Raw genomic sequence first — 25,134 nt, forward strand, 5'->3', positions numbered from 1 at the left:
GGCCAACCTGGACTATCTCTTCATAGCCCAGTGCTTGTGTGACCCAAACTGTGCAAGAGGCCCCCAAGGATGAATTGGTTTTAAGCCTCAGGTAAAATATGCTACTGACACAGGGTTGATGCCACCACCCAAAACAATCTGTTGGGGGTTTCTCATTAAATTCTGCATCAAGGTGCCTTCTGTCTGAGATGGAATTTTGTAGTATTTGGGCAATCCCTATCGATATCACCACTTCTTCATACTCGTATCTTTTCAGCCAAGTGAAATTGCTGAAAAACTAATTCCCATTGGAGCCAATGTAACATTTTTCCAAGGAAAAGGTACAGGACTGGGGCATGCAGAGGTTTGAAGCCTCTCCCCAATCCTATGTTTACTTGGATGTATGTTTCCTTGGACATAAATTCCATTGATGTCAAGCTCCTTAATCCTTATGCACACTTGATTTTTGAACACAGTGGAGCTTACTTTTGAGTAAACAGCTCATAGAATTGAGCCACACCGCACCTTTTCCTAACAATGAACCCCCTTGACTGGTGTATTGGAATTTGGAAGAACTGGCGAGGAGGTGGATGTGGTGTCAGCAGTGGCCCCTTTAAGGGTAAGGCCTGGGCATCCAGCAGAGTGTGCTGCACAGCTGCAGCCACTGGAAGGCAATAGGGCCCTCAGGGATATAAGGAGCACCTGAGGCAGAAAGGGGTGTGGGTTTTGAAGGAGTGCAGGTTGGAGAGAAGATGAGACTGGCTTGGCTTATTGAATTTGGAATCTGACTGGGCTTTGGACTTGGATACCCTGACTGATTTGACTGACCTACCTGGAACCTGACCTTGGACTGTAACTTGGCTTATTGGCTCTGGACTCTGATTTGGCAACACTAATGGATTGGACTGGTTTACTTGGCATCTGTGGACTGGAGCTGGACTTTGACTCTTGCTTGCTTGCTGCACTGGTGAGTTGTACAAGGGGGACTGATCAGCCTTAAGCGGGCACAAGGCCCATTGGATTGGGATTTGGCAGAACAACTGGTTTCTTGTACCCAAATTTCCCCTGCAAATTTCATTTTTTGTCCCATTTCAACTCCCAAGTCTGCTTCTTTCAACCCAGTCCCTTTTGCTCTCCCCCTCCCCCATCTTGCCTTTTGCCTGTGGCTCCTTCTTACCCACACATTTGTCTGAATCTCGAACATTCAGCCAGCAGGGCAGGTTCCACTTCTGCAGAATTTGCTCATATGCCTGATGTGGAAAGTAACCTGTGGTAGAGGCTGCAAACCTATTGCGCACCTACTTGGGGTTAAGTCCCCTTGACCTCTGTGAGTCTTACTGCCAAGTAAATATACACAGGATTATGCCGGAAGGCTACAATCCTAAACACACTTAGCTTGCCGTAAGTGCTATTATTTACTAGCAAACATCCACAAGAAGATATTTACTCAACTGCGTGTCTATGCATGGTTCTTGGATCTAGTGCAAGGGCTCCCTTGCAAGGAACTTCCACTTGCATGCTTTCTCTCAATCTGTGCCCTAAGGGGTCCAGCTAGCATAACACTTTGCACTGTACAGTCTGATCCAAAGCCCACACTATTTTGGAGCAGGTAAGCATGCAGTTCGGCTCTCATGGTGGCGTACGTGGAATTTCTACGTAGCAATTGACCAGACCTTGATCTGTGTAGCTTCTGCAAAGTGACTGTATCATGCTCCTTCAGACCCAATGGGAACTGCCTCTAAGCTTGCATAGGGTTGTGCTGAAAACTACTGCTTCCTGTCAAGACACCTGTAGCTTTAGCATTAGCATGACTGGAAAATTCAATAGGTTTCTTTTTTCCTTGACATGGCAATACTCTAATGGGAGCATATTCACCAGTTTAATTGCTGCCTATCTGGTCATTGTCAGAAGCACAGGAACCAGGCCAAACAACATAGTACTAGAACAGAACTGTGCAGCTCCAGACATCCCCCTAGCCATAGATTGGAGATGATGTTTTATTCAGCATCTGTGCTGGAGCAAAGCAGCGCATATGGACCCCAAAAGAGGGGTGTCATATTACTGTGTAGAATATCCTCTGTTAACAACTTGAAAATATTCTTCCTTGCCTCTACGAGTGAAACAGGGAACAATCTTTTGAATATATAAATGAAAATTTGGTACGTCCATCAAAGACAAGCAGTATGGAGCTGGGGTTGGTTTTTTAAACTCTTGATCTTCTCGCTGACCATTTCAGAAGTAAGGTTATGGTGGACTTCTGCCATGTTCAGAACTGGCCCATCCATGAGGCCAACTGAGGTGGCTGTCTCAGGTAGGGTATACACACCCACCTCCGTATGCTCGCTTGCCTCCACTATCCCTCTTCCTGTTGCTCACTCCCTGGACTGGGAAAAGAATAGGGGCACAAAGCAGAAGAGTCTTCCACTCTCCTCCACTATTCCTTTTCTGCTCTATCGCCCAGCTGAGGGAGTAGGAGGAGCAGAGGCTGGAACATCATGAAGTAAGGGTAAGCATCTGGCATGGTACTTTGGGTCCTGGGATGACTTCGGCCAGCCCTAGCCAGGCTGTTTAATTAACTTTGTGTCTTTCCGCTAGCAGCAGCATAGCCAGAGGGGACAACGGCACAGAAGGTGCCGCAACTCCCCAGGTAAGTGGTTCCTCCCAGTTGTCCCGTATTTGGGGCAGCGATAGCAATGTGCAGGCACTTGCCAAACGGGAGGAGCCACTTTCATGGGCAATTGTGACACTTGGCATGTGTCTGCATGTTGCTGTCACTGCCCCGAATGGCTCCGACGGCAACTGGGAGGGCCGCTTACGTGGGGTGTTGTGGCATCTCCTGTACTTACCACCACACCACCACCACCCCTGGCTTTGTTACTGCCACCCAGTGTGCAGCTTATTCCACTTAACAGAACACTTAATAGAACACTTGTTCTATTTTACTTTCCTGCTGTTTGCAACAGATGAGCTTTCCAGCCTTTTGTAATCTGCGACAGCCTCAAGTCCTTTTGCATTAGTGGATGTTTCCGAGACACCACTAACGAAGATGTCACAATTGTTTTAACCTTTGCCTTTCTTTTGGAAAGGGCCTCCTCTGAAGTTGCCTCTGCCCTCCTTGTCGAAACTGCCCCTGGACGTTTTCATCATGCAGCTCTTTGTCCTGCTGCTCTTTGACATTGATGAGCAACGAGCAGAACAAACCAGAGGACAGTATGGAAATGTTGGGGGTGGGGTGGGGCCCCTATTTTGTTGGTGCCGCTGTTATGGATATTTTATTGAAGACTGAAAAGTATAATTCCAGTTCACTACTAGGAAATACAGTAAAGAGATGGGGAAATGGTTGGCAACCTTCAGTCTCGAAAGACTATGGTATAAGCCTACAGTACCCGGTATTCCCAGGCGGTCTCCCATCCAAGTACTAACCAGGCCTGACCCTGCTTAGCTTCCAAGATCAGATGAGATTGGGCATGTGGAGAGGGGAAGTAACAGCACAATCCTACGCATGCTTTCGCAGAAGTAAGTCCCACTGTGTTTAGTCAGGCTTACTCCCAGGAAAGCATGCATAGGATTGCAGCCTCAAAGGGGATGAAAGATGGTAATAACAGTAATAGGCTATTAGGGATATGATTAGTCATGGAGATACACTAAGAACCCAATCCTATGGACTGATTCCACTGCAGGAACTAGCATTCCACCTGCACTGACCGCCTTGCACCAGTTGCAAAATGCTTCTAGCAGTGTGCTGCTGTAGTGCCAGTGAAAAGGCTGGAGCCTTCCCATGAGCATTAGCAGATTGCCAGCCACCTGCTGAGGAAGGAAAGGTGGAAGGGAAGGCAGGGAGGGGGAGTGACTGGGTGGGGAGGGGTGCAGGAAGCAATGGCGCAAACCAGTTCCAATCCTCTCTGTGAGCAGCCCCTATAACTACAAAAGTCACTGGTTGACATAGTTGAAAAGGCAGATTATGTTCCCACACTAAGTTGGCGTGCCATGGAAAATAAACATAATGGAGCTGACTTGTTCCAGTTTTTGGTGGCAGTCCCATAATCTGTAGATTTCAGTGATGAGAGTGTCCTAAGTCAGTTGCTTCAATCTTCACTACTTGATTTTCCCAACATAATTTTGCAATGGCTGATACTGAAGACTGACTTTTAGTCTCGGCCTCCAAAATACAGCCCTGTGCTGTAGCCACCTCTCCTCCAATTGATGTGCACGCATCACCTTAGCTTGATGTGTAGAAAATGAGGCTTTAATCAGGGGCTCATCCTCTGCAACTTGTGCATATTCATTTTCCCAGAGGCAGAATGCAGGTAAAGATAAGAACATAAGAACAGCCCTGCTGGATCAGGCCATAGGCCCATCTAGTCCAGCTTCCCGTATCTCACAGCAGCCCACCAAATGTCCCAGGGAGCACACCAGATAACAAGAGACCTGCATCCTGGTGCCCTCCCTTGCATCTGACATAGCCCATTTCTAAAATCAGGAGGTTGCACATACACATCATGTCTTGTAGCTCCTAATGGATTTTTCCTCCAGAAATTTGTCCAATCCCCCTTTAAAGGCATCTAGGCCAGATGTCGTCACCACATCCTGTGGCAAGGAGTTCCACAGACCAACCACACGCTGAGTAAAGAAATATTTTCTTTTGTCTGTCCTAACCCTCTCAACACTCAATTTTAGTGGCTGTCCCCTGGTTCTGGTGTTATGTGAGATTGTAAACAGCATCTCTCCATCCACTCTATGCTTCCCGTGCATAATTTTGTATGTCTCAATCATGCCCCCACTCAGGCATCTCTTTTCTAGGCTGAAGAGGCCCAAACACCGTAGCCTTTCCTCATAAGGAAGGTGCCCCAGCCCAGTAATCATCTTAGGGAGCAATCCTAACCCCTTATGTCAGTGCTTTCCAGCACTGACATAAGGGCAATGCAGCTCTGAGGTAAGGGAACAAATATTCCCTTACTTTGAGGAGGCCTCCGTGAGTGACACCCAACTGCAGGATGCAGCACACGTCCCATTGACACCATTATGCCAGTGTTGGAAAGCATTGACACAAGGGGTTAGGATTGCACTCCTAGTCACTCTTTTGCACCTTTTCCATTTCCACTATGTCCTTTTTGAGATGTGGCGACCAGAACTTGATGCAGTACTCCAGGTGTGTTCTTAACATAGATTTGTACAACAGCATTATAATATTAGCCGTTTTGTTCTCAATACCCTTTCTAATGAAAGCATAGAATTGGCCTTCTTCACTGCCGCCGCACATTGGGTCAACACTTTCATTGACCTGTCCACTACCACCCCAAGATCTCTCTCCTGATCTGTCACAGACAGATCAGAACCCATCAGCCTATATGTGAAGTTTTGATTTTTTTTGCCCCAATGTGCATGACTTTACACTTACTTACATTGAAACACATCTGCCATTTTGCTGCCCATTCTGCCAGTTTGGAGAGATACTTCTGGAGCTCCTCACAATTGCTTCTGGTCCTCAGCACTCAGAAAAGTTTGGTGTCGTCTGCAAACTTAGCCATCTCACTGCTCAACCCTGTCTCCAGGACATTTATGAAGAGGTTGAAAAGCACCGCTCCCAGGACAGATCCTTGGGGCACACCGCTTTTCACCTCTCTCCATTGTGAAAATTGCCCACTGACACCCACTCTCTGTTTCTTGGTCTTCAACCAGTTCTCAGTCCATGAGAGGACCTGCCCTCTATTTCCCTGACTGTGGAGTTTTCTCAGCAGCCTTTGGTGAGGGGCCGTATCAAATGCCTTCTGAAAGTCCAGATATATAATGTCCACGGGTTCTCCCACATCCACATGCCTGTTGACATTTTCAAAGAATTCTAAAATGTACGTGAGGCAAGACTTACCCTTACAGAAGCCATACTGATTCTCCCTCAGCAAGGCTTGTTCGTCTATGTGTTTTGAGATTCTATCTTTGATGGGGCATTCCACCATCTTACCTAGAATAGATGTTAGGCTGACCGGCTCATTGGAGATTGTTTGGCCACCATCATTGTTGGAGGGGGGGGCTGCTTTTTCAATTGCATCATAAAAGCTATAGACAGGGGCTTCAGAAGAAAAAAGCACTCCCCAAAGCACCAGAGGAAATGAAACCAACCCAAAATTATCAGCTCCCAGCATCTGGTAATGAAGGAGAGTAGGGCCTCCAAAAATGTCTTGTCACTCATTCTACACCTGTGTTACCTTGATATTCTTTCTGAAAGGGCCGTTCATGCAGCACTGTCCCTTCCACCATCTTGACAGTGTCTCAAGTGCACTGAGAAAAAGGTTAACAGCCCTTGTGTCTGACACAATTATCACTATAATTAAAGAGAAGAGTTTTTGAGAAAGCCACGCTGATCTCCTGATTAGCTCTGAAGTTGCTCTTGAAAGATTGTTTGGGCGTGTAGCTCACAGCACAGCATTTGTTCTGTCCGTGAACTAGGCCTGAAGTGTGCTTATATTTGTAAAGAAAAATAATAGTATGAAAGACTGAAAACAGTGACTCATTTTTTCCAGTAAACCCAAGAACCTTTTTTCCTCACAGGCGTAACACGGATCAGAGAAACCCAGTTTGCTGTCTGGATTCAGTCCTCAAGGCAAAAATTTGACCGGAGGCAGGAGAATGCAAAAGGTCCTCAGGTGTGAACTCAAGATTTTTGTCACCTGCTTTCTCTCTGGAAATATCAGAAACTGCCATGCAGAATTGGAATGTATTGGTATCTGCAGTGGTGTAGCTAGAGAGGGGCTTTCCTCTCCACTGTGGCACCCAGGGATACACCTCCAGGGGTGCCACCCCCTGTACCTGCTGCCTCCCCCCAGAGGCATTTTGAGGACCGGGGAGACTGCATCCCTTTCTCCCATTCATGATATGGGGCTGTGGTTTTCTTCGCTGGAATTGCAGTATCCTGGTTGCTTCGCACAATCCTCATGGACATACACACGCATGCACAGGCACACACACGCATTGCATTTTGGGGGGGGGGGGACCAAATGTCTTGTCTTAGGAGCTAATGCATTGGCCAGGTTTTGGAACTGGCTGCCATAATGGTAAATAGCAATAAAGGAAGGTGGAAATAAATCTTATGCAGTAGTTAGCACACCCCATCCAGAAATAATTTTTTTTTTAAGCCTGCTTTTCCTTTTAACACAAAACAAGTGGTGTCACCCAACTCTCTTTTTTTCACATGACAATACCTGGAACATTTAGAACCACAAAGAACAATGAAGAACAGTCTGTGAGAGAGAAGTCATTACCCACCAGCAGCCACTTTTAAGTGTCATGATATGCTCTGTTGTACTCATTCCTGTGGTAATGAAGTCAAAAAGTTCTCTCTCTCTCTCTCTCTCTCTCTCTCTCTCTCTCTCTCTCTCTCTCTCTCTCTCTCTCTGACAGTTTTTCCTTGCTCATCTTCTCCTCTCCAGGAACGAAGCAGAACTGTGATTTATTTTTTTTGATTCCGCAGTATTGAGCGGTGGCAAATCAGCTCCTAGACTGAAGCACTCAAAACCTTTATTTTGGAAAGCTTGAATGGTGTCCATCAAAGTAGAAGCCTTGAAAACATGCCTTTTAAGGTACTTATTGAGCTCTCTCATCTGAAGGGGAAAAAAATGTCAGATTCACACTCATTTAAATAATCTGACAGCTTCCAAGAAGACACCTGATGATGAGCATTACAATCAAGTGTCAAAAAGAAAGACAGAGGAGATGGGCCTCCCCCACCCGAGCCCCCCAATCAGGATTTGTATTCACTGCTCAATGAGAAGCATTATAATCCCATTAATACTCCAAAAAGTTTTGAACTGCGAATAAATTTACAGTGAAAATGCTTTTAAATTTGAAAACTCTGGTGTTTCTTTCTCCTTCTCTGCCAATATTAAGAATGATGTCGTTTGCCAGACTATTTAATTTTTCTTTTGCCAAAGTAGAGAATGAAAGGGGAGAAATTTGGACCCAATTTTTAGGGGAGGGGGGGCCACTGGCATGCCACGATGAGGCTCCCTGCAAAACTTAGTACTTTGCACCCTCTCTAGCTACACCAATGTGTACACCATTTGCCTGGTTTACACCCAAAGTCAGTCCTGTGGTGGGGATCCTGCGTGCTCCTGAGGCCCAGAGCTGCACATCCTTTGCACAAATCCCCCTTGCACTGATTGCATTGATACATACAGAGTGCCTTCCACACTGCTGCAAACATATTCCTGCCCTGGACGATCAATATACACACCCATTCATTTCCTCCAGATCTGTGTCATGTGTGTTTATTGTGGGAGGTACCTGTAACCCGGGCAAGTGACTTTCTCAGCTAGACAAAATTATTCTTGGTGATATCTGGGGAGGAGCTCAAGCTGAACCTGAAGATTCTGCCTCCATAAACATGGCCAGATGCTCTTTGCTCTGTAAGCAAATAAGGTGATATCGCTCAAGCCACTTGGAATCTTGTTTCTTTGCGCTCGGCAAACATGGTGTTTTCCTCTCGGCCCAAAGGATCAGAGCTGCCTTTTGATCTGTTTACTACTTTCCAGCTTGTTTATCAGCTGGAAGGGGGTCATGTCAGTTCCTCCAAGAGGCTTAAAGTGCTACGTTTTCCCTGTTGGCTCCACACAGTGCCTCTTGTGGATTACTGTGCAATCTTCTGGTTTATAAGGAGGGAACATAGGCCTCCTGAATAATCCAGTTCAGATAACTGGGACAATTGTTTACACTTACATGCCAAAGGACCAACTTGTTGGGAATGAGGCCTTAACTCAGAGGTAATGCAAATCCTTTGCACACAGAAAGTCAACTCACACCTGCATCAGTGATATTGTTGGTGCAAGTCTGCATTGATCTCTGCAGGTGGATCAGGCCCAGGAAGGGGGTTGGGATTCTGCATGTACCACTGCCAAACCCTCCTCGTCCCCCTCCCAGGCTGGATCTGCTCACCCCTGGCCCATCCACTCCTGGTTCCACCATCTCCCACCCCATTCAACCCCTCCCTGCCCTTCTCCTACTCCAATCCACCTCCTGTACTGGCTCTGATATTATTCTCTCTCTCTGATGGTGTTCATGGGAAGGCTCTGGCCTTCCCACCACATGCTGGCTCCCTGCACTACCACAAAGTGCTTTACAGTGCTTTGGGGGCACCTAGTGTCATCAGAACATGCATTTGAATAGGACTGGGCCGCAAGACTAGGAGTTGGTATAGCATAGTGACTGAGGGTCTGAGATATGATTCAGGACTTTGCTGGTTTGAATCTTGCCTGTGCCATTAATGGTTACTTGGTGGCTCTAGACAAGTTACTGCCTCTCAATCTCAGCTCCTGGGCACCAAAGTGGGTGTAGTGCTTACCTTATAGATTTATTTATTTATTTAGTATATGGCATATAATACATGGACTTATAAATCAATTAGATTAGATCAAATGTCAATGTCCAGTTCGTCCAGCCATTCAAGGACTGTGTTACGTACAAAGTCAGGCCATGGGCCAGTATACGCTCTCAACCTTATAGAATCATAAATATAAAACATGGCAATGGAAAAATCTTATAGAATTGTGGCGGGGATGACATCGAGATAATACCTGCGTGTGTGATGCAGTTGCTAAGCATTATTACTGGAGACCAATTTCAACTCCTTGAATTTTTTTTCCCCATTTCAAAAAAAGGAAAGGTTTTAGTGAATGTGGAAGCAAGTATATGTAGAGCAGAAAGATCCAAACAATGAACTTCCAACATTACTCTGTGCCACATTATACTTCCCCATTCATATGGAATATGGGAACTGGTATATGTGACCTGAATGCAAATTTTGTTCCCTTGCTCTCCCGCAGATTGCTATTCAACCAGCCCTTTTCCATCAGGCCAAAGGACATTTTCAAGGCAAGTAAACACGCCTTGGGCGAGCCTCCAGTTCTCAGCCAACGAGCAGTTGCTGTGACTACAAAGTGCGCTTTTCTCTCTGTTGCACAGAACTGCCCTCCGAGTCCGTGATTGCTGCCACTAACTGGTACGCTCAGCCTTTTGCTTGCATAGCAAAGTGACGATAGATTTTGTTTGCATCGGGTGTGTTTGCATCAGAATAGAATTAGGCAAAAGGTTGGTCTGGCCAAGACGTTTCGTAACAGACTTGAAAACACTGGACTTGTGAAGAATAAGTAGCCTGTGTTCCAAGCACTCATTAATCAAGCCAGTTAAATGATAACCTCTTTGGGACCACCAGTTCATTCTTGGGGACGTCCATTCTTGGCAAGGACCCAGGAGACACGCCTTTTCAGACTGACGTAAGAGACAAGCCTCTTTTACTTTGGGTGGTGGGACGGGCTGCAATGGAGGAAGAGTATTTAAGCAAGGAAGATGCTTTCTGGGAAACTAGACATCTCTGGAAGATAGTAACATAGCAAGCAACATCTTGCTGACGGAAGGACCAACAAAATCCTTCTCAAACTTTCCTTTTCAAAGTGAAATACGGGAACTTCCCCAGAAATGTAAGTACAGTATATGTCTTGCATGTATTTATTTCTTCTTTATTCCATTGAAAAAGCATTTATCTCTCTGCATTTGTTCATCAGTCTGATATGCAACATCTGTCACTGAAACAATTTATTTATTGCAATTTTCACTGAAAGCTCTTTCATTTCCTGCACTTTTAGCCTGATTTATCTTCAACTAACTCAGAGCAGATTATATGGTTCTCTCCACTCCCTTCATTTCATCCTCATAACAGACCTCAGATGCTGAGAGATAGCGACTGGCCCAAAGTCACACAGGGAGCTTCATAACTGAGCAAGAATTTGAGCTCATGTCTTCCTTCTTAGTTTGATACTCTAAACAGTGTTTCTCAAACTGTGGGTCGGGACCCACTAGGTGGGTTGTGAGCCAATTTCGGGTGGGTCCCCATTCATTTCAATATTTTATTTTTAATATATTAGACTTGATGCTACCATGGTATGTGACTACATTTGGGGAAATGTTACAGACCTGTACTTTTAACAAGCTGCTAGGTATATTCTTTTAACAATGATAGTAAATTGAACTTACTCCTGGTTGTGTAGATAGGATTGCAGCCTAGGATTGTTAAAAATTTTCCTGTTTGATGTTATCACTTCTGGTAATGACATCACTTCTGGTGGGTCCTTAACAGATTCTCATTCTAAAAAGTGGGTCCAGGAGCTAAATGTGTGTGAACCACTGCTCTAACCATTGCACACGCCATCTGCAAGTGTGTGTTTTTTTTTAAGCAAGCATTGTGTTTCAGCTCAGATCTAGTTTGCAACACACAATCATTTTTTTTCTCAGCTTGCTGTCCACATCACTGACCGTTCTTCCAGACCCTGCTTGACACCTGCCAAAAGGAGGCCATGCCACCTGAACTGCAGACACAGGCGAGCATAGCCTCAAAAGTCACCCAGGGGGACCTGAACACTCTGGCCCCAGGAGTGAGGGACTTCATTGAGTGCAACGCCAAACTGTGCCAGCCAGAAGCCATCCATATCTGTGATGGCTCAGAGGAGGAGAACAAGAAAATCTTGGAGTTCATGGTACAGCTTGGCATGATTAGGAAGCTTGACAAATATGAGAACTGGTAAGTTACATGTATCATACAATACATGTATCATACAATATGTCATACAATATGTGCAATCATTCAATATGTACACATACCATTGCACTAGTCTTCTGTAACGTGCAGGGCTTCTGTGGTGGACATGCAGGAGTTTCTTTAATTAGTCTGTGAAACTCCTTGCCACAGGATGTGGTGATGACATCTGGTCCAGATGCCTTTAAAAGGGGATTGGATGGATTTCTAGAAGAAAAGTCCATCACAGTTTACAAGCCATGATGCGTATGTGCTACCACCCAGTTTTAGAAGTAGGCTACTTCAGAATGCCAGGTGCAAGGGAGTGACACGATGATGTAGGCATCTTGTTGTCTTGTGTGGAAATGGAAATGGTGCAAAAGAGAGCGACTAAGTTGATTACAGGGCTGGGGCACCTTCCTTACGAGGAAAGGCTATGGCGTTTGTGCCTCTTCAGCCTAGAAAAGAGACGCCTGAGGGGGAACATGATTGAGACATACAAAATTATGCAGGGGATGGACAGAGTGGCTAGGGAGATGCTCTTTACACTCTCACATAACACCAGAACCAGGGGACATCCACTAAAATTGAGTGTTGGGAGAGTCAGAACAGACAAGAGAAAATATTTCTTTACTCAGCGTGTGGTTGGTCTGTGGAACTCCTTGCCACAGGATGTGGTGACAGCATCTGGCCAGGACGCCTTTAAAAGGGGATTGGACAAGGTTCTGGAGGAAAAATCCATTACGGGGTACAAGCCATGATGTGTATGCGCAACCTCCTGATTTTAGAAACGGGCTATGTCAGAAGGCCAGATGCAAGGGAGGGCACCAGGATGAGGTCTCTTGTTATCTGGTGTGCTCCCTGAGGCATTTGGTGGGCCGCTGTGAGATACAGGAAGCTGGACTAGATGGGCCTATGGCCTGATCCAGTGGGGCTGTTCTTATGTTCTTATGTGTGCTCTCTGAGGCATCTGGTGGGCCACTGTGAGATGCAGGAAGCCGAACCAGATGGGCCTTTAGCCTGATCTAGCAGGGCTCTTCTTATGTTCCTCAGCAGACAAACAGTTGTGTATAGGATTCACCAAAACCACCTCTCTGCAAGGGTACAATCACACATGGCATTAAATGTGCCATCAACTTTCCCTCTTTCTTTACCCCTTGGAAGATCTGATCTGGATCAGTACCACAAAAAAGGGGGAAGTGTTCCCAGATTTTTGTCAAATGTAGCATGTAGATAATGATGCTCTCTATACCAATTTTTTTTAAAAAGAAACATTCATATCTTGTGAAGGACCAACTTAGATATGATATTAACAATTGGGATTGGAACTGTGGCATGTATGGAGGGCTTTAACTCTTCCCCCTCATGTATGGTCCTGATTAAAATTTCCTGTTGTTGCTATTGATCTCAATTGCTATTGTCAGAAATATACCTAACCTAAGACTTGTCACATGTTGATCTACATTCCAAAATACTTGGACTGCAATCAGTAGGAGAGGCTACATTTGAAAAAGGCTGCTATTGAAAAAATATATCTGCTGAGAGCCTCAGAGGAGCTGGTCCCCCATTCCTCAAACTCCTAAATCAGGAGCAATCCCACATACGACTGCAAGATTTCACCAGGGTAAATGGTTTGATTGTAATGTTTCTATTCTTCCTTCCATGGTGCAGTCTATATTGTGCAAAACTGCCTTGAGGTAAGATTTCCCCCCCCCCCATCATTTTATTTGAAGGGTAAACTTCCACCTTCTTGTCTTCCCAGCTGGTTGGCTTGCACAGATCCAAGGGATGTTGCAAGAATTGAGAGCAAAACAGTTATTGTCACTCCGGAGCAGAGGGACACGGTTCCAGTCCCTCAGAGCGGAGTCAGCCAACTGGGGCGCTGGATGTCTGAAGAAGATTTTGAGAAAGCTTTCAGTCTCAGATTCCCAGGTTGCATGAAAGGTAGAGACACCAGAAAGGCTATTCGCTGTTGAAGATACCATTTCTGCTTCATAGGATGACCTTTTTTCCTCTATGGCAGGGATGGGCAGACATCAGGTTTATGTGATCTACTTTGCTTCTTACTAGAACACTATCAGCCAATCTGAACCAGGCACAAAATAATGGGGTAGGGGAGCAGATATGTACCTAGAATTAAGGGACAGTGTGTGCAGTCCGGTTTTCAGTACAGAACTGCTTGCAGTCCTTTCGCTTGGATAGTCACTCCCAGTTCTCCTCCAGACTCTCTTTGAACTCTCTCCTGGTTTTCCTTTTAAACTCTTGGACAGAATCAGGAGGCAAGAGGGGAAGGAAGGAGGGCGGACCAGGCCTTGAAAGCAGGTGGGTTGGGTGGCAGCTTCACCCACCAGATCCTAACTCCCTTCCCTGGCCCAATCTGCCTTCACCAGTCAATGCAGACATGTGCCAGCGAGTTGACCAATGGCAGCAGTGGCGGGGGGGGGGGGAGAGAAACGTTCCCTTCCCTGAGGGTTACATCCAAAATACCCCCTCTAGATGCCAAAACTCCCCCATGGGATATAGCAGACACCACATTGGTGTAACTGCATGCTATAGTGTAGTGGGGGATAGGATGAGACTCTTAACAGCCCAATCCAATGTAAGTCCCTGTGTGGCGATGCAGCTGGTGTAAGCTACATTGCATCTGGAGGTCTCTTCATTGTATCCCTGGGTAAGCCCCAGCAGCTGCAACTCAGACCTACATCAGCGATATCGTTACTGCCCTGTTCCACCCTCCCTGCCCCATTCAGTCCCATCCTCCACTCCCCTCCACACCTGCTCTGCACTTACCTGTTCTGGTGGGCCTCCTGACAATTGCTGGTGCCAGCGGAAAGACTTCAGACTTCCTGCTGGTATGCCTGGGCCTTGCACTGTCCCAAATACTTTATGGCAATTAGTAAGTTCATCATCAGGGGGGATATATGTACTGCTAGTAAATATTTTGAACAAAATTTCTACAGCAGTTAGCAATAAATATTGGCAAAACCAGAAACAATTTAGAATGGAGCAGCAAATAAAAATCAAAGCACATAGCAATAGACAAGAAGAAAAAGAATAGCAGCATCAGCCTTAAAGCTGATAAAACACCCACAAAAAGCAAATTTAAAAAATGTGCTAGAAATCTCAGTAGATACAAATAGAATAGCTAAAGCTTCAGGGAAGGTACCAGATGGGCCTCTGTCAGGAGCAATGATTTTCAATGTTTTTTGTCTCATGGCACACTGACAAGGAACTAAAATTGTCAAGGCACACCATCAGTTTTTTGGACTATTGACGAGGCACACCATGCTGTTGATGGGGGGCTCACAACCCCCAATGATGCTACTCATAAATTACCCTCCCCCAAACTCCTGCAGCACACCTGCAGACCATTCGCGTCACACCAGTGTGCCATGGCACAGTGGTTGAAAATGGTTGGTCGGGAGGGTATTCCATAAATGGGCCTTGAATACCACTGCTTAAAGGTCACAACATATGTCTACAGTGTGATTCTTGCTCTTTAATTCCCTCCTCTGCTTCACATTTGCAGGGCGTACCATGTATGTCATACCCTTCAGCATGGGGCCAATAGGTTCTCCTTTATCCAAGTTTGGTATTGAGTTGACAGATTCTCCTTATGTGGTGGTCAGCATGAGGATTATGACCCGGATGGGAACGTCTGTCCTAGAAGCTCTTGGCAACGGGGAGTTTATAAAGTGCCTCCATTCCGTTGGGTGCCCGTTGCCACTGAAAAGTAAGCCATTGTCTCTTCAACTAACTTTCCATCCAAATCTTTAGCCTCCATTATTTTATCTGTCAAGCACACTATTCTGGGTGCTGGGCATCCATTCGAATATTTTACTGGGGTTGACTGGCCATGAAGGGCAATGGTCCAGCAAATGTTTGTTAAGATGCTTTCACTAGTGCTGTGGAGTTGTCTTTTTTAACTTTATGTCCGTTCATATGGTTGTTCTGTTCTTGCTTGTACAAATTAAGTGCTGTCTGCTTCCAAAGAGATGGAGAAGGATTTCCGTCCTTATCAGAGAGAACGCAAGAGGAACTAGCTATTTTCACAGGACCTTGCCACTACGAGCTGGTACACTACAGTTGACTGAACAAACTGTGCTACAGTGTCACCTAGTGATAGAAAACAAGTATTGCAACTCAGATTTACCATACAACAAGAAAAGAAGGATGCATGTGCTCCTTTATGGAAAAGATAACGTAAAGAAGATTGCACCCTAATCTAGGTAACCAATCACAGGACGAAAACTATATAACCAGGGTTGTGCTTTGTATTTTGTAGAGCCTTTGGTAAATAACTGGCCATGTAATCCGGATTTGACTCTCATTGCTCACATCCCTGATCAAAGAGCGATCATTTCCTTTGGAAGCGGTTATGGAGGAAATTCCCTACTGGGAAAGAAGTGCTTTGCTCTCAGGATTGCCAGCAGAATTGCCAAGGAAGAGGGCTGGCTTGCTGAGCATATGCTGGTAGGAAAAGTTTGAATAACTGCATTATTTGAATGCCTGTTAGCTCAAACAAATACTCATACCAAGTGTCTCTCCTGATTAAAATTGTAGTGCCTTAAAATGGTTTACTGAACTTTGGCTCAGGGCCAACTAAAATATTACACACAAACTTGTGCAGCAAACATCTGGTGGGTCTTCTTTCCCAGGAAGAAGCAGCTTTAGGAGTGGCCGATATGAAATGGAGAAGTGGAAGAACAGAGAGGGAGCCAAGCTCTTTCCCTGCCCGCCACTTCTCTCCTTCAACTTCCTACAGCACTCTGCCTTCCAAACCCGTATTTGCAACATTTTGAGCTGTGTTGACTGGGGCCCACCTTTGCAAAAGCTCAGCCAGTCAGTTTTCTTCCTCCTGTTCTGTCACAAGGAGGCATCCCTCCAGCTGCACTGACATAAGGGGGCCTGTCCATGAGAAAAGTTGCTGTTTTTCATTGCCTCTGAAAAATAAAAACTGCAACTAGGAGCATCTGTAAAAATGACACTTTCACTTTGGTTTCTTGAGTGCATATGATGGAAATACTTGTGCATTAATCTGGATTTGATCACACTATTTTGTGATGCAGTCTTGTCACTAATAGTAGCAACATGTGATATATAGTTCTGGGTGATCTGGATCACCCCTGTGTCTATTGATAATAGGAACATCAAACATCTCAGTAGGAGCATAGTCAAGTTTAGCCCCTTTGGGCGTTGTTCTTTGGATCTTAGCCACAAGCTTTAATATCATTGTTGTTGCTAGTGCAATTTAGGGAACAGCAGAAGTAGGATGCCTGAATGTAGGGTCCCTGCCCTGGAGGGGCTTGGAGCAGGCTTGTCCCACCCCCAGGGAGGCCTCAGATTGGCTGAAGGGGAAGGGGGTTCCAGCACCCTTGTCCTCCTCCCTAGCAGAGCTGCCAAACCTGGCCCAGGAGCAGGAGCTGTTCACCTCACAGCTCCCTGCTTCACACTGACTGCCTCTCATCCCTGGCCTCCCTGTTTTATGGAGCAAGCCTGCCCCCTTTGGCCCCTCCCCTTCCTCCAGGTGGGGCAGAAAGGGCCCTTCCTGTTCCTGGCTTGTTTCCTGCAGTGTTCCTTGTTTGCCCTGACAGCCCCCTCTGGCTGGTTGGGGTGAGCCAACCTTCCTTGCCCCCTTCAAGGGCAGGGAAGTCTCCCTACCCTGGCCATGGGGTGCCTGCTCCAGGGTAAGTCGGGGGTCAGGGCATCTGGGAGGGGCCCCAACACTGAGCAAGGCTAGTCTTTATTGATGCTGGTGCAGCATCATGGGCAAGTTGTGAAGTCCCCAGATCAAAACTTATAACTGGGCCATATGGTCCCTCACTTCGGCTATAACCTTATAATCCTGTGCATACCTTCCTGGGCGTAAGTCCCATTGAAGATAATGGACTTTCTGAGTAGACATACATAGGATTGACTGTGTCCACTTGGGGATAATTGTAATGACTAACATTAAAGGGCTATTGCAAGAATGTATGTAATATAAGGACTGCTACAGGCATCCTTTATTAAAATGCTGTATATGAACTAGCACCCCAGTCCAATCCCATGCAAGGGTAGTGTTCACACACAATGGATAATCATGGAACTCCATAGCTCAAGTGCACCAGTACATGCTGAATAAGGAGGGTGGGGGAGGGATGAAACAGGCTTCTACATACTATAGGGATTCTCTGCATGGGGGTGCTGTACCCACATCGGAACTAAATTGGGATCTATGTTGTCTCATTGTCATAATATCAGAGAGAGTTGGGCTACACAGTGTCTGGTTACAATCCTAAACAGGTTGACCTGAGAATAAGCCCCACTGAACATTGTGCGCCTGGCTTCTGAGCATGTATAGGATGTATAGGATTGCTCTGTCAGTGTGGCTTGATGGCTGGGTTGTTGGACTATGATCAAGGAGATCTGGGTTCACATTCCCCCTTAGCTGTGAAGTTCTGTGGGAAATTTTGGGTTACCCCAAGAACTCTCTGGAAGGACTAAAAATGTAATAAATGGGTAGCTAGTAGAGGAAAATCATAAACTGCAGAGATAAAAATGTATATAGTATTTTGGTACATTCTAGAATTTCAGCTTCTTTTCAGTTTCATATTCAACTATCATGAGTTCAGTGTGAGTTGCAGTCTTCATTTTGGAAAAAGTTTCACAGAGGTCCACAGTCATTGCTTTGAAGTTATTGCTATTAACACTTCACAGTTTTTAATGTTGCGACTGTTTGCTGGGTAGCATTCCTCAAGATAGTAGGAAAACTGTTTCCTTTTCCCTCTCAACAGATCTTGGGTATCACAAATCCAGAAGGTGTAAAAAAATATTTTGCTGCAGCTTTCCCTAGTGCATGTGGAAAAACCAACTTGGCCATGATGAATCCGACTCTGCCAGGCTGGAAAATCGAGTGTGTTGGAGACGATATTTCCTGGATGAAATTTGATGATCAAGGTAACCCCTGTTGCATTCAGCTGGACATTTAGCCAAGAAAAGTTGGTATCCCAAACTGTTGGACATTCATAGTGAGTTGTGGCCTGGATGATACTGGAAGATTACTGACCAGTAATCAGTAATCACCAGTGCCCTCCAGCAGTGAGGAAGTGGCTCAGTTTTTTGTTGAATTCACTCTGACTTCACAGTGGTGATCATGTGATACATTAAGCAGGTTTCCATTTCATGAGCCAGCCTATCCTTGCACAACTTCCAAAAGTAAATTGAGCAAATGTGTGTTTGACTCATGTGTTTGGAGGTGTGTTGAACCATCATACGTCTCATTAACCATATGATTAAAACCCAGGATTATTGCATCAAACTCAAACATGAACTGAAAGTAATAGTATGAATAAACTTGGAGGGACGTGTTACTTTCAGGAAATTTCAGTGCCAGATGGTAAAAGAACAGAGTTTCTCTGCTTCTAGCACTCTGGTAACAGTGGCTCCTTTTCCAATCTATTTGAGTTTAAAGCAGATTTTAAAATTTATTCTAAGCATCTTTTTTTACCGTTGGTGTTATTGAAAAGACAGGCATGTGTTTTTAAATGCCTCTGTAGTGGATTGTTAAATCAGTTGATACAGGGCATGCAGGAAGGTGGATGTAGAATAACGTTTTAGTCTTCCTGCATTTTATGTGTCTCTTATGCCCAATCCTATCCCCATCTTGTAACCCACTGCCATCAGTTCATGTATGATGGTGCGAAAGGTGAGCTGTCATCGGGTGCCCTGGAGCTATCATTGTGAATGGCTGAAGGCTCTGCATGGCCAACACTGCTGAACCCAGCCCGGTGGGTTATGGGTGGGGAGGACAGAGAGTGGGGAGCAGACTATAAACAGTGGATCAGCAAAAGTGCGTGACAGAATTTATCCCCCATTTTCTAGCCTGCCCAGCCCCCTTCTTCTCCTTGGAAATATGCCAGCTACAAAGCTAGTGTGAGTCTGAGGAGACCCATAGGGTGCTAGAAGGCCTATCAAGGACTAAGAAGTTTTTTTACGTACCTCTCACAGGCCTTCTGGTCATTCCCACCCACCATAGCACAGAGCACATGCTCCATTGGTACAGCTGCATGCTATAGTGTGGTGGGGGATAGGATTAGGCTTAGTCCTCCATGCGTCTTTTTTCATAGAATTATACCCATCTGGGAGTGCCTTTCTTCTTATATTTTAATATTCACCCCTCCTCATGCCCCCCTAAGTGCGTCTTCTGCGCTCACTGGTGAGGGTGTGGTGACATTTAAAACGATTCAATCTTGTATTTGGAAGAGTGAGAATGTTCAGTGTGCATTTGACTGAAGCAGGGGAAGATTCCCTGAATGATAATTAAAGCACTTACATGCATCTGTGATTTTGGCTTAACTGAGCAGGAACCATCAGCCTCCCTAGGTGCCTGGTGTCCAAAAATAATCTATGTGAGCGGGTGGAGGAATAGAACAAGGGGAAAGAGTTGCATAAAATTGGGGTGAAAAGGGTTACATAAAAAGGGATGGTTGCATGGGGTCACAGCAATAGGAAGGGCCTGTTCAAACCACCTGAATCCCAGCTAGAAGCCAGTGGATGTCCAAAGCTCACATGACTTGTAAAATCCTCTAGGGAACTTAAGAGCTATCAACCCAGAGAATGGCTTCTTTGGAGTTGCTCCTGGAACATCTGTGAAAACAAATCCCAATGCTATGAAGACCATACAGAAGAACACCATCTTCACCAATGTAGGAGAAACCAGTGATGGAGGCGTATACTGGGAAGGTATTGATAAACAGCTTCCTCCAGGAATCACACTTACCTCATGGAAAAACAAGGAATGGACTGCCAAGAATGGTAAGAAAAATGGTTGTGAAGCCTACCAGCCTTCATTTTCTTTGTGTGTTTGTATAAGGCTGCAGTTGTGAAGTATGTATTTAGTGTTACATTCCTTGTGCAGGAGAACCTTGTGCTCACCCGAATTCCCGATTCTGCACCCCTGCCAACCAGTGCCCAATTATTGATCCTGCATGGGAGACCCCAGAAGGAGTGCCAATTGAAGGCATCATCTTTGGAGGCCGGAGACCTGAAGGTAAGGGTTCCAAAACAGGCCCAAGTACCCATTCAATGAGAGAAGGTCCCAAGTCCAATCTGTGGCATCTCCAGTTACTAGGCAGCAGGGCTGGGAAATTCCCTTTTGCCTGAGATCTCTGGGATCAGGTAGAGATCCCCTGAAAGTTAGAATAGATGATATCGGGCCAAGCAGATCAGCGGTTTGACTCAGTATGCGGCAGCTTCCTAAGTTCATGTAAGAAACATGGACAGGGGCTGGAAACTTTTCTCATTCACTTCCCTGTGCATGGAAGTCTGTTCTCACTTGTGCTATTACTAAACAAGCCTATCCACTTTGATGGAATTTTGACAGGAGTAAATCTAGGCTCAAATGTTGTCTCTATTTTAATTTCCTGAAGATGAGCTGTCACATTCAAAAATGAATGTGAAAATTCATTGAAAAGCAGACATTTCCTTAACATTGCTCCGTATAATTCTATGCACCTGTTGTTTTTGCTCCTTGCAAATGAAGTTGAGACTTTCACAAGGCACCGTAGACAGATAATTTGCTGAAATGTTTCAAAGACCACCTTCTTAAGTAAGTTTGTGTGACAGGCAAATTTAACAACCTAAATGAAATGGTAGCCTTAGGGTAGAAAATGATGTACATATCCACAGGAGATGGTCAGAGGTTTTCAGCAGTGGACTGAGTCTAACTGGCTCTGAATCCAGAACTGATCTTGAAGTTCCCTAATACTTTGACTTTAAACAAATGATAATTTAGATGGTTGGCATGTTTATCCAGATGAATATCTATTATTATTTTTTAAACACTTTTTAAAGAATAGAAAACATTGATCCCAGCAGGTGGGTAGTGGGGGAGTGGATTTAAAACTGTCACCTGGAGCAACCAATCACTAATCTGTATAGCCAGATTGTGCTGGAATAGTACAAACCGGCTGCTCCTGAGTGCAGATCTCCATAGAAGTCTGTATGTCTGGCCAAAAAAGGATGAGTTCAGAATCTGAACAGGTTCAGTACATTTACTAGCATAGCTGAGGGGAGTCAAAGGACACCAGGCAGCACTCACCTTGGGGAAGCAATGCCACCTCCATCATGGCTGCCGGAGTCCTGCCCCCCTCCAGCTCACCATTGTACCCCCTCTGAACATGACAAGAGCTACACTCCAGTCACGTCCAGTGGGTGTGGAGGCCCAAAACCAGAAGTGACGATCTTCTGCCCTCAGAAGGCCATAGAAGGCATTCTGAGGGCTTGGGAGGCCATGAGCAGTGTCTCCAGCCCTCAGAAAGCATTCTGAGGGCCGAAAATAGTCACTTCCAGACATTTTTCAGCCCTTAGAAGCCCTTGGAACATCCTCCGAATATGACTGGAGCACAGCTTGGTCACGTTTGGTGGGGGAGTGGGTTGCCCCTGGATGGTGTGCCCTTGGGCCATATAATACTCTTATAAAGCCTCAGGTGGATCACAGTATATATGTTACAGGCTAACACTTACCTTAAATTAACAACAGTGTTTCAGCAGTTTATATAGTGGTCTAGTTCCAGCCTCGGTTGCAATCCATGCATGTTTTTGTGCGTGCTGTATATGCATGTGTGTGCCACATCTTCAGACCACCAGTGAGTGCAGGTGAGAGAAGAGCATGGGCTTAATATCCACTACCACTGAACTGTCTTCCTAATCTGCTTGCTGTTCAACAATAAAGCTATTCTTCACTAACATCAATCTCCTTCCGCAGCTCCTTGTACATTAGTAAAGAATAGCCTCTTTATAGAACTGTTTAGTCTGAGTTTGATTAGATAAACTGCAGGAAGGAATGATATGCCCTAATCCCAGATGTGCAATATTGCCTGCATTTGTGCCATAGGGCTTTTTTAATGCAACAGCACCATCAACCTTTAAATATTGAAGCTGCCCTGTTCTCTCCAGGTGTCCCTCTGGTCTACGAGGCCCTGAACTGGCAGCACGGGGTATTCATAGGTGCGACAATGAGATCTGAAGCAACCGCTGCTGCAGAACACAAAGGTAAATCCAAATTAAAAAAAAAAAAACCTTCACATTTAAATAGCACATCTCATTATTTTCACCTGAAAATTTCCAGTTTGGGAAACACTGTCAAAGACCATTATTCATTGTTTTGTTCAGTCCCAGACCAGGTGTTTGAGAACTTGGCACCTGGCTCCTTCTCACATCAAATCCCAATTCTGCAACATTTATTATTTTTCAGACTGATGAATGAGGCAAAACAGAGGCATGATCGCCTGTGATGTACACACAGACAAGTATGCCTAAAGCCCTTAATGGTTTAGATCCAGGACATAGAAAAGAATCACCTTTTCAAACATACTGAGAGAATTGGGTCTGCTCCATGTCCCCACTGCCATCTGAAGTGCTCTCAGTGGATATGTGGGACAGGCTCTTTTCTGGAGTCCAGACTCTGAAACATTTAGAAAACTGGTAGAAAGACCATGCTTTTTAGATGAGCCTTTAAGCCATTTCTGTTCAACGTTGCATATATGCAACAAGGACCAAATGAGTACACCTGTGCTATTGTTTGTTTTTCCTGTTGAGGTTTTTGGATCGTATACTGGTTCATTTATGCTGCTTTTGATCTTTGTTTTAATTTTGATTTTTTTTTTTTATGAGTAACTGTGACGCCTTGGGGGTCTTTGGCTGAAAAGCAGGCAATGCACTTTAAACAAACATTGCCTCGGTTTAGAAGTTCTGTAGTTTTGGAACTACTTCAAAAACCTGTGTGACCAGAGGAACAGTAGGACAAAAGAAATGACCATGTTCACCAAGGGAAAAAAATTTTTGTGCCACCTTTACTTCTCTTTGAAATTATTGTCATTCTCTCGCCTGTTTTTTTTCTTCGGCAACCTTCATGCGAATGTGGCCCCTGCCCACTTCAAACACCTTGTGGTGCTCTCAATATTGGCAAGTCACTGATGTTCTGTGTATGTTCCTTTTGCAGGCAAGATCATTATGCATGACCCCTTTGCCATGAGACCGTTCTTTGGCTATAATTTTGGCCAGTATCTCTCCCACTGGCTCAGCATGGCGTATCGACCGGCTGCAAAACTTCCAAGGATTTTCCATGTCAATTGGTTCCGAAAAGACAAGCAAGGAAGATTCCTGTGGCCTGGCTATGGCGAGAACTCTCGGGTGCTGGAATGGATGTTCAATCGGATCCAGGGCATGGACTGCGCACGGCTGACAGCCATTGGCTACATCCCAGATGACACGGGCTTGAACTTGAAAGGCTTGGAAGGTATAGATATGGAAGAACTGTTCAAAGTTTCCAAAGATTTCTGGGAAAAGGAGGTGGAAGAAATCAAGAAGTATTTTGAAGAGCAAGTGAATGCTGACCTCCCCTATGAAATGGAAAGGGAAGTTCTTGCACTGGAGCAGAGAATAAAGCAGCTATAACTGATCAAATCTGCAGACCTTCATTCCTTGGGGGGAAAAAAATGAAATACTTTATTTACTAGTTACCCTGTTGAAAGCACAAAAAACAGTGGCAGGCAGAGAGTTTCAGGCCGGAACGAAAACTGCAAAGGACTAGTTGAAGCAGTAACTCTCAAGCTTCTCAGGCAGAGCTTGACAAGCGATTGAAGTACAGGTTATCAAGTTCATCATGTTTGTTGCTTGATAAACTTGCCTCCACTGATAAGTACTGCTCTCACATGGCAAGGAGGCTGTCGGAGGATGGCTGCAGTTTTCATCTTACTAATATTCATGAATGTGTAACACGCTCCCTTCCTTCCTCCCACATATAATGATAACAAATAATTACAGCATTGGTGTACCGTATAATGCCTTTCTCATTGAGACTCGGGCAGCCCAACCCTAACTTGTACTGGAAGAGGCAGGCCACTGGGCCTGCACTGTATCCAGCACAAGTTTCAGGCAAGTTTCAGGCAACAGGAAAACTTTTTCCATTACCCCAGGGAGAGCCACTACAGTCCCAATGGGGCTACTTGGATCTGCAGCACCTTAGGAGGCGACGCAACTCCAAGCAGCCCAGAATTGCTCTGGCCTGCTCGTGAATGGGGTTAGGATCTGGCACTAGTGTCGGATCCCAGCCCCACCTCCCACTCGCCACCTGCCCGCCCCCAGGAATGCCTGTCGCTCACCGTCCCCCTGCTCCGAAATGCCTCCTTCCTTCCCTGCCCTCCCCCCCACCCTCCCCCCACCATTGCACCTGCTAAGTTTGGCTGACGCAACTCACCTTTCCCCGGGGCCTGCGTCGGCACAGGGGGGCTGGCGCACCTCCATGCACCATCCCATCTCCCCTTATGTTGGCACTTTCATGATGACGTTGGGCCAGCGCAAGGGACTTGGTCGGCCCAAGAATGCCTCTGGATTGCACCCTTACAGACTCAAGGTGGTTCACATAGGCAGGTTATACTAAACTCATCTTTATTTCAAATGAGTTTTTACAATAAATTGTTCTATGAACACTTGTAGACCCTTCACTTCCAGATGGAATCCTTCATGGTCATCATATCTGGCATCTGGGTATGCCTTCCGATCTTCCAGCAGGAGCAGCTTCAGGCTGGCCAAGCTGTTAATCATTCTGTCTTGAA

At 45.4% G+C, this 25,134-nt stretch overlaps 1 protein-coding gene and 1 pseudogene across 1 annotated transcript; one reads left to right on the forward strand and one right to left on the reverse strand.

The window, feature by feature from the left end:
• Positions 1 to 3,353: 3,353 nt before the first annotated feature.
• Positions 3,354 to 3,475, reverse strand: LOC136650863 (5S ribosomal RNA; annotated as a pseudogene).
• A 7,843-nt stretch (positions 3,476 to 11,318) lies between these two features.
• On the forward strand, positions 11,319 to 23,974 carry PCK1 (phosphoenolpyruvate carboxykinase 1). Its single transcript, XM_066624976.1, has 9 exons — positions 11,319 to 11,542; positions 13,299 to 13,480; positions 15,066 to 15,269; positions 15,822 to 16,009; positions 18,313 to 18,475; positions 20,108 to 20,332; positions 20,436 to 20,567; positions 22,475 to 22,570; positions 23,520 to 23,974. The coding sequence occupies exons 1-9, from the start codon at positions 11,319 to 11,321 to the stop codon at positions 23,972 to 23,974; spliced, it is 1,869 nt and encodes a 622-aa protein (XP_066481073.1).
• The last annotated feature ends 1,160 nt before the right edge of the window (positions 23,975 to 25,134 follow it).

This window comes from Tiliqua scincoides, chromosome 4, assembly GCF_035046505.1.
Source record: "Tiliqua scincoides isolate rTilSci1 chromosome 4, rTilSci1.hap2, whole genome shotgun sequence".
Classification (NCBI taxonomy): domain Eukaryota; kingdom Metazoa; phylum Chordata; class Lepidosauria; order Squamata; family Scincidae; genus Tiliqua; species Tiliqua scincoides.